The following is a 10,428-nucleotide window of genomic DNA, read 5'->3' on the forward strand; positions in this document are numbered from 1 at the left end:
CATATGCTCGCACCGAGGCATCACAAAAGATGTGAAGGTCACACTTTGCATCCGTACCTTTATCAGAGAGTGGTAAATAACAGCGAGGGATGGATGCACTATTGAGATGTTTTAGATCGCTCTCCCAGGTTTCCCATTCTTCTCGGAGGGTAGGAGGTAGGTCAGGGTCATCCCAACTCCTTTGCTTGGACCAGAGCTGCTGGATTATCACTTTGGCACGGGTTGTGAAAGGCACCATAAACCCCAGAGGATCATATTGGCTGGCCAACACTTGGTAGGCTGTCCTCATTGTCAGTGTAGAATGTTCAATGATTCGATACTGATAGCCAAGGGTGTCAGCAGCACAGTTCCATCTCAGACCTAAGGTGGGTTCAAGTGGGTCTGTCTGTACGGCTCTGGCTTAGCCACTGTTCTGTAGCTGAAGATCTGGCATCGGCAGGTAGATGGGCTACTACTGCTGGTTGATTGCTGGCCCACTGTCTGAGGTCGAATCCTTCTTCTGCTAATACAGTGCGCAGTTGATCGACTCTTTCTCTAGCTGTAGAGATGGTAGGAAAACTCTCGAGGCAGTTATCAATGTAGAAGCTCTTCTGCACCGACTGCAGTACTTCCGGTTGGTTATCTTGGTGGTTACGAGCATGTTGTTGTAGGGCGAAGATGGCACAACATGGGCTACTTGTGCCAAATGGTTCGTACACCTCTGGTGGATCTTCACAGTGCAAATCCCTCCAGATGAACCGAAGGAGTGATCTGTCTTCTGGCAGGAGACAGATTTGATGAAACATTGCACAAATGTCACCGCTCACTGCAATCTGATGTCAATTAAACTCGGCTCTCTGAGGGTTTAGGCTGTCGATGGGAAGAGCTATGCTGAGCGATGCCATGGAGCACTTGGAGATGGATGTCACCACAGTCGCTGCAAGGTTTCTTGAGGTTGCAAGACTCAGGTGTGTGAGCACGTGCACATTTCCAGCATCGTTTGCCTTCTGTTATCCACCTGTCCAACTCTGCTGTTGAATGCACTTTAATGATGGGACAGTGACTGATTTCTTAACACTAGATGATGCAGGTTTGTTACAGGTGTTTGGCTGAATGGGATCTGCTCCATTCAGCTACACAGCTACACTTTGTCCTTTGCCCTTATAAGGGACTTTCTCTTTGCCATTGTTAGCAGGTTTCTCCAGTTGATAGCATTGTACTAGTCTGTTTGACAGACGCTGCTGCTGCGCTTTACCTTGGAGCCAACCATTTAGGTCTTGTAGGTTGTAGGAGTTAAGGCTCTTGGTGTTGAGCTTTCCATGCAGCTGGAGATATTCAATGAACCCATCTCTGTAATATCTGGGCAGTTTACTGAGTAAGTGATCAACATGGGAGCAACAGTTGAGTTCCATCTCCTGAGGTCCTAGGGAGGACCTAGGGAGAGCAGCATACTGACAAGGAGATGGACTCTGAGAGCAAAGCTCTGAAATGCTTGTGTATCTCCTGACTTCACAGCAGGTGCAGTTACAATAGCTGCTATTTCGGCTTGTGCTAACTGGTGAGGCTGACCATACTGAAGCTGTAGTGCATGCATGGTTGCTGAATATGGGAATGGATCATGTCTGTATGACTGGCCGATCATCTGAGCCTCTGGGAGCTTGAGGTGTTCGAGTAGCACATGGTATTTGTATTTTTCGCTCAAATCTGGATAGGGTTCCAGCAGGTTATCCAAGGCCAGTTTTAAGTTAGCAAACTCCCTTTCATTATCAGTTATGAAATCAGGGATTTTGGGGGTGGGAACACCATATATAGGGCATGGTTGCAGATTAAAGTTGTGCGGAGCTGTACTCTGATTTGCTGGGAACTGTGCCTGAAAGGTTGGGGAAATTTCAGTCAACACCGGGGCAAAGGGCAATAACTGTGGTGGCATTGCAGATGATAGCATGGGTGTATATTGAGGTTGTCCATGAACTGTAGGAGACTGAAGTGGAGGATAGTTCATCATTGCTTGTGGCCTGGGATATGAAGCTGTTGGCAGGTAATGCAGGGTTGTGGTTGTTAACAGCTGATTTAAAGACAGAGAGAGTAAGAGGGTCCTTTGAGTGGGGAATGTGGACGTTTATTCTAAATAGGAGAATCATGTGCATGAGTTGTACAGAATAGAGATGCTTTATGTCCTTAAGGCGCATTCATAAAGCGGGCGGCTCGACTGAAGGATGACTGCAGCTGGACCGGTACCGGTACTGCACGGCTCCTTCTTTAGGTTTTGCTCAGACTGATCATCCTGGAGCTCAGAGCAAAACCTAAAGAAGGAGCCATGCGGTAATGCTCATAAACCATTATCATCATTTCCCAGCAGATCAATATGATCTCTGATCAATCGCTCCCTCTGAATCCTTCCATTGGCGATGTTCTCCATCACAGCCAAAGTACTCCAACAATTACGTGGCTCACCTTTATGCAGCTACTTGAGTATGTGTGATTGTCTATCAATCAATCAATCAATCAATCAATCAATCAATCAAATTTTATTTGTATAGCACATTTCAGCAGCAAGGCATTTCAAAGTGCTTTACATAATTAAAATAAAAACGGCATGTAATAAACAGTGAGAAAGAGAGATTTAAAAAACCTAAATAGATAAAAAGAAAAGATAAAAACATTAAAAACAGAAACATTGAGAAAGAGACATTTTGAAAAAGATTAAAAACATTTAACAGCAATTACACAACATTTAGGGAAGTTATGGAGAAAATGATTAATGAAACATTANAAGAAGATCTCCTGTTTTCAGAGCATTACAGGAAGACTATTATGAAGGAGATGACTGACTGTTGAAAGAAGCTGTTTTCTTAAGTTAAAGAATAAGTAATTCTGTTTTAGCTTTTCAGTCAGTGTTTCAGAGTTACAATATACTGACCAGAAGTCAAACCTTCTGTTTGAAGAACAAGTAACATTTTGTTTTATTCCATTGTACAAAGGGTTTGTTGTACAACTATGATGGTAGTTATAAGTAGTTCAGTTGATTCACTTTACTTGAGGTAAGACTTAATATCAATAACTCTGTTAGCATAGCATTTGATACTGTAATAACACAAAATGACGTCTTTATAATTGTTGCTACTAGTTTAACTTTATTTGAGGTAAGAGTTACTATTAATGACTGTCATTATAGCTCTTGGAACTGTAATAACACTTAATGACATCTTCATAACTGTTTCTACTTGTTCCACTTGACGAAAAAGGGATTATTAATGACGCTTATTCAATCATTTGACAGTGTAATAAAGCTTAATGAAATCTTTATTGTTGGTCCTACTTGTTTTGCTTTGTTTCAGGTAGGGGAAATATTAATTATTGTTTTGTTACTGTTTTGTTTGACAGTGTAACAACACTTAACATTATTATGACTACTATTATGACATATTTATGACATGTTGATTCTTGGTTAAGGTCAAGTTGTCATAATGAAGACATTTCAAATAATGTCAACTTTGTATTAAAAGTGTCATAATTTACCAAATGACACTTTGACAACAGTCATAAATATTCATGAAGACTTATTCATGTTCATGACAGGTGTTATGCTATATTTATGACAGTGTCATGACAGTCTTATTTACACTCCGTCAAATAACGTGTTACCAGTATTTTTGAGTTTAATTCACACAACTACACACTAGCAGTGAAAATGCTGTGTCTCTTGACAAGAAAATAATTTTAACACATTTCACAACAGTAGAGGGGATTTATATCAAATGATAGCTCTGAGGTAAAGCAGAGAGATTTTACCGAGCAGTTGACTGGACACCGAATGTCCTGGCAACACCAACTGGTATGTATAGTCATTGGCAGTAATATTCATCATTATGCGTGAGGAAATAGTGTTTTGCAGATAAATACATTTTTTGTTGTGTATTTAAGTTTGAAAATTACTTCATTATTTTATAAATGATCTTTACTGACATGCTAACGTGAAACAACATAGTGCAGTTGAGTCACATGAAGCAGTGGTTAAATTTGCAGAGCTCCTTCTGATTATGATGAAATTTCTGACAGGAATGAGCCGGCAATGTAAGGAAGGAAAGGTTGTGAAGAAATTAGAGTGATGCTGCATCAGCATCAGAAGATGCTACACCTACTGATTAGGTCCAGTATATTCACATACTTGATATATTTTATTTGTTCTTGTTCATCTATATTTGTTTTGTAGTGAAAATGCAGGGAGAAGACTTTTAAACTAACCAGAAGTCCATTGGAGCCATGGATTGTAACACAGCGTGAGAAAGAGTGATGAATGGATAGATCACTGACAAATGTTGGGGGGCTGTAGCCTCCTTTCTCATCCACATCTCCATTCATGTGAAAATGGACTGGATAGTGACCCATTGTCTGCTGACCCATGTACTGAAGCTCCAAACCGGATATATGAACAGCTTTGAAACGCCTTTGCACCTGATAAATAAAGCAGGTAAACATTATAGACGGTAAACAATCTTGACTTTTCCACATCTTTGCTTAGATTCTGATTTTCAGGCAAAATCCCAAAGCCAAGTAATGAAGCGGTCTATGATTCACAACAAGCCCAAATTGAACTGCTATTTGCTGCATGTTAATAGTTGAATTGTTGAAAGCTTGTTACCACCAGCTGCTGACTTGATTAAACGTTTGGACTCTGATGCAGTCATCTACAAATCCTGGATTAAGCTTTTCAGACGTACAGGACTCACAGGTTTCTTGCTCATTTTTTAAACATTCTGTGGAATCCTGGAGAGCAGCCATCAGCCTATCTGCAGCTATTACAACTTACCCTTTGCACAGCAGTAAAAAGAGGAAGAATATTAAGACAAGACAAAGACACAAATTCAATCAAACAATTCTGTCATGGATGTTGGGACAATTCTGTTATTGCTAAGTTGCAGCTTGAGGAGAAAAAGAAATCCATCCTCTTTTTCTGAGCTGTTGTCACTGTGGGCAGAAGAGGACTGAGCATTTGCCAAAGACTCCCTAATAAAAAAGCACATTAATTAATCTAAACAAAAGTGAGACTCCAGTCTCAGGGTGCCTGTTCTTGTGGTCATGACAGCACCATGAACGAAGAGTTGAAAGATTTGAAGAAACAAATTCAACAATTGCAATGTCAGAAAGATTCCAGCTAATGTGAAACTTGAGTCATGACAAACCAAGTCAAACACCAGTTTTGCCTCACTCAGTCTGCAACAAGACCAAAGTCTGGGTACTACTTCAACTGTGGTGAAGATGGTCACATTTATTCCCGAATCTTGTGGAACAAAAAAAGCCTCGTCAGAAACAACAAGCCTGGAATGCCAAAAACTCCACTCAGCAGTCAAACTAAATGCAGTTCCTGCTGAGGGACACTGCCACCACCAGTAACCCTGTGGAGAAATTCAATTGCACATTGGTCAATATCCTTGGGACCTTAACTGAACAGAACAAAGATTTTATCAACTTGTTCATGCATAACAAAAAACATTTAACAGCAATTACACAATATTTAGGGAAGTTATGGAGAAAATGATTAATGAAACATTACTTTATTATGTAGAAACAAAAGACATAAAGAATATCAGAGTGGATTTAGGAAATGAAGTACTCTTGATCCTGCCATGTTGTTGGATGATGAGATAAGAAAAGCATTTGCTAGTAAAGAAAGTCTAATTGTTTAGTATTTTTGATATAGAGGAGCCATTTCACATGATGTGGAAGCAAGGACTTTTCATTAAGCTAAATACACTTTTCAAATGGGTGAAGATGTGCTAGAGTAGGAGCCGAGTTTAAATCAGAGTATATAGTTGAAAATGGTATTCTGCAAGGAAGTATTGTTAGTCAAGTATACTTTTAAATCATAATACATGATGTATTTTATGATTTTGATCAGAGCATTGGAATGTCATTGTTTGCAGATGACGGGATTTTACGGAAAAGAGGCAAAAGCCAAAGCAGCTGTATTTACTAAAATGTAATGCTGGCTTGGATGTGCAAGTCTGACTAAAGTCTTTATTTAGTTGGTAGAACCCACAAAAGTCCGAAGTTAGGAACAAGAATTTTTCCTTTTGTGTTCCTGAGTGCAGAGCATGGTTTGATTTCCTACCACCTGGTGGCGTTTGGGTAGCTCGCCATGTCATCAAGTCATCAGATACAAAAATAAATCTGACCATCGAGTAATGAATTTTCCGTGGAGGTTGATACAGTATTAGAAGTTTCAAGAGTTGCAAAGGTTAACTACAACAGCTACTACAACCTGGTGAGCATGTTGAGTCAATGTAAATGTGTTGGTTTCGAGTTGTTTTAGTGAACAACAGACGCGACTACAGTCTCAGTAAGCAGCAGCATTCAAAAATGGGAAAACTCATGATGATTCCAGAACTTTAAGGGTTTGGTCGAGGCAGTCACATGGATTACATGTTCCCCCCTGACTCCATATACGACCCCATACATGGAACAGGTTGACTACTCATGGTTGGCTGGATTGTACAAGGAGCAGTCAGGCTTTCATCATCAGTCTCTTCAAGGGCATATGAACAAACACTGGTCAGCTCATGACATAATGACAGAGTAGGTGATCTCCTTGAATGGGTTAATTTACGCAAAGGTGGTTCCGATTCAGGGCTCGGTTGTTCAGATTCTACAGGTGAGTGCAGTTCTGGTTTGATGTTGTTGCTGGAAGGCTCTGGGGTGGCAGGCAGAAAGACCTTCAGCATTGGAGTCTCCAACAGCATCAACAAGATCTGAACTGGAATGCATCTCCTCTCTGCCCACACCTGGAGGTCCTCTTGATTCCTCTCCCACAATTGAAAGTTCCTGTTCCACAGCTTCAAAATCCTCTTCTGTAGCAGAGGATAGGGGCTAGTCAGGGATCTGCATCTCATGTAGACTGGTAGGTGGAACAAGTTGCTAGACAGAAGGAATATTAACTGTGATAAATTTCAGGGATCATACAAAGGTGAGATGAACTCGTCCTCTGATGGATCTTTATCATCGGGATCAAGTAAGTTTACAGGTAGGCTATTTTCTCTTTTCATAGGTAAGTTTTAGCAAGGCTCTTTTCAGGTAGGTAACCACAGGGCAACAAGATTGTAGTGGAGTGCTCTGAGAGGTTTGTCATGGCTCTCGGGTTTGACAGTATAGACAGGAAGATTGACGGCCCTCTTCATTGCAATGTATACATCAGGTTCCCATGTGACAGTCAATTTGTGCTTTCCCCTCAGTCAAACATTCCTAACCAGGAGTATGTCAACAATGGCAAGTTCAGAAATGGTGACATGCTAATCAAAGGAGTTCTTGTTGCAGCTCATTACTTTTTCAGAGTTCTCCACAGCCAACCGGTAACTGTCTTGCAAGTGAGTTTTCAGCTTCTTGACATATTGCAGGTGCACACCTGTCGAGTTTTGGACTTGAGAATACAGGAAATGTATGTCACCATCTGGTGCTACTGTCAGAGTGGTGTGGGGGTTGGGGGTTGCTCTAAGGTAAGAGATTTGCTATCATAGGAGTGGGGAGGTAGACCACAGTGAGAGTGAGGTGGAGGGGTGTCGTGGGGAGCAGCATGGAGAGAAGGGCCAATTTCCCAGCCAAACTGGGAGGCTTGACAAGGAAGGTGCAGGTGAGGGGTGGAAGTGCCCTCATCCAACGGGGTTAACGACCAAACATTAGTTCATATGGAAAAAATCTGATGACATCATTCTTGGTGCAGTTTTATGTTATGCATGAACAAGTTGATACAATCTTTGTTCTGTTCAGTTAAGGTTCCAAGGATATTGACCAATGTGCAATTGAATTTCTCCACAGGGTTACTGGTGGTGGCAGTGTCCCTCAGCAGGAACTGCATCTAGTTTAACTGCTGAGTGGAGTTTTTGGCATTCCAGGCTTGTTGTTTCTGACGAGGCTTTTTTTGTTCCACAAGATTCGGGAATAAATGTGACCATCTTCACCACAGTTGAAGTAGTACCCAGACTTTGGTCTTGTTGCAGACTGATTGAGGCAAAACTGGTGTTTGACTTGGTTTGTCATGACTCAAGTTTCACATTAGCTGGAATCTTTCTGACATTGCAGTTGTTGAATTTGTTTCTTCAAATCTTTCAACTCTTCGTTCATGGTGCTGTCATGACCACAAGAACAGGCACCCTGAGACTGGAGTCTCACTTTTGTTTAGATTAATTAATGTGCTTTTTTATTAGGGAGTCTTTGGCAAATGCTCAGTCCTCTTCTGTCCACAGTGACAACAGCTCAGAAAAAGAGGATGGATTTCTTTTTCTCCTCAAGCTGCAACTTAGCAATAACAGAATTGTCCCAGCATCCATGACAGAATTGTTTGATTGAATTTGTCTTTGTCTTGTGTTAATATTCCTCCTCTTTTTACTGCTGTGCAAAGGGTAAGTTGTAATAGCTGCAGATAGGCTGATGGCTGCTCTCCAGGATTCCACAGAATGTTTAAAAAATGAGCAAGAAACCTGTGAGTCCTGTACCGTCTGAAAAGCTTAATCCAGGATTTGCAGATGACTGCATCAGAGTCCAAACGTTTAATCAACTCAGCAGCTGGTGGTAACAAGCTTTCAACAATTCAACTATTAACATGCAGCAAATAGCAGTTCAATTTGGGCTTGTTGTGAATCATAGACCGCTTCATTACTTGGCTTTGGGATTTTGCCTGAAAATCAGAATCTAAGCAAAGATGTGGAAAAGTCAAGATTGTTTACCGTCTATAATGTTTACCTGCTTTATTTATCAGGTGCAAAGGCGTTTCAAAGCTGTTCATATATCCGGTTTGGAGCTTCAGTACATGGGTCAGCAGACAATGGGTCACTATCCAGTCCATTTTCACATGAATGGAGATGTGGATGAGAAAGGAGGCTACAGCCCCCCAACATTTGTCAGTGATCTATCCATTCATCACTCTTTCTCACGCTGTGTTACAATCCATGGCTCCAATGGACTTCTGGTTAGTTTAAAAGTCTTCTCCCTGCATTTTCACTACAAAACAAATATAGATGAACAAGAACAAATAAAATATATCAAGTATGTGAATATACTGGACCTAATCAGTAGGTGTAGCATCTTCTGATGCTGATGCAGCATCACTCTAATTTCTTCACAACCTTTCCTTCCATTGCCGGCTCATTGCTGTCAGAAATTTCATCATAATCAGAAGGAGCTCTGCAAATTTAACCACTGCTTCATGTGACTCAACTGCACTATGTTGTTTCACGTTAGCATGTCAGTAAAGATCATTTATAAAATAATGAAGTAATTTTCAAACTTAAATACACAACAAAAAATGTATTTATCTGCAAAACACTATTTCCTCACGCATAATGATGAATATTACTGCCAATGACTATACATACCAGTTGGTGTTGCCAGGACATTCGGTGTCCAGTCAACTGCTCGGTAAAATCTCTCTGCTTTACCTCAGAGCTATCATTTGATATAAATCCCCTCTACTGTTGTGAAATGTGTTAAAATTATTTTCTTGTCAAGAGACACAGCATTTTCACTGCTAGTGTGTAGTTGTGTGAATTAAACTCAAAAATACTGGTAACACGTTATTTGACGGAGTGTAAATAAGACTGTCATGACACTGTCATAAATATAGCATAACACCTGTCATGAACATGAATAAGTCTTCATGAATATTTATGACTGTTGTCAAAGTGTCATTTGGTAAATTATGACACTTTTAATACAAAGTTGACATTATTTGAAATGTCTTCATTATGACAACTTGACCTTAACCAAGAATCAACATGTCATAAATATGTCATAATAGTAGTCATAATAATGTTAAGTGTTGTTACACTGTCAAACAAAACAGTAACAAAACAATAATTAATATTTCCCCTACCTGAAACAAAGCAAAACAAGTAGGACCAACAATAAAGATTTCATTAAGCTTTATTACACTGTCAAATGATTGAATAAGCGTCATTAATAATCCCTTTTTCGTCAAGTGGAACAAGTAGAAACAGTTATGAAGATGTCATTAAGTGTTATTACAGTTCCAAGAGCTATAATGACAGTCATTAATAGTAACTCTTACCTCAAATAAAGTTAAACTAGTAGCAACAATTATAAAGACGTCATTTTGTGTTATTACAGTATCAAATGCTATGCTAACAGAGTTATTGATATTAAGTCTTACCTCAAGTAAAGTGAATCAACTGAACTACTTATAACTACCATCATAGTTGTACAACAAACCCTTTGTACAATGGAATAAAACAAAATGTTACTTGTTCTTCAAACAGAAGGTTTGACTTCTGGTCAGTATATTGTAACTCTGAAACACTGACTGAAAAGCTAAAACAGAATTACTTATTCTTTAACTTAAGAAAACAGCTTCTTTCAACAGTCAGTCATCTCCTTCATAATAGTCTTCCTGTAATGCTCTGAAAACAGGAGATCTTCTTCTTGTCTTCATTTCCTGGAAGC

At 39.9% G+C, this 10,428-nt stretch overlaps 1 protein-coding gene and 1 long non-coding RNA gene across 2 annotated transcripts in view; one reads left to right on the forward strand and one right to left on the reverse strand.

The window, feature by feature from the left end:
* cemip (cell migration inducing hyaluronidase 1) overlaps nt 1-10,428 on the forward strand; it is a 213,119-nt gene that overhangs the window by 95,731 nt on the left and 106,960 nt on the right. Inside the window, exon 10 of the mRNA XM_016665182.1 lies at nt 8,729-8,938. Within this exon, the coding sequence (XP_016520668.1) occupies nt 8,729-8,938 (210 nt within the window). The remainder of the gene's footprint in view (nt 1-8,728; nt 8,939-10,428) is intronic.
* On the reverse strand, nt 4,223-5,506 carry LOC107834225 (uncharacterized). Its single transcript, XR_001660013.1, has 2 exons — nt 4,622-5,506; nt 4,223-4,434 (listed from the first exon to the last, which is right to left on the reverse strand). It is a non-coding gene; the product is annotated as an uncharacterized LOC107834225 (long non-coding RNA).

The sequence above is a fragment of the Poecilia formosa genome, unplaced genomic scaffold (assembly GCF_000485575.1).
Source record: "Poecilia formosa unplaced genomic scaffold, Poecilia_formosa-5.1.2 Scaffold554, whole genome shotgun sequence".
In the NCBI taxonomy this organism is placed as follows: Eukaryota; Metazoa; Chordata; class Actinopteri; order Cyprinodontiformes; family Poeciliidae; genus Poecilia; species Poecilia formosa.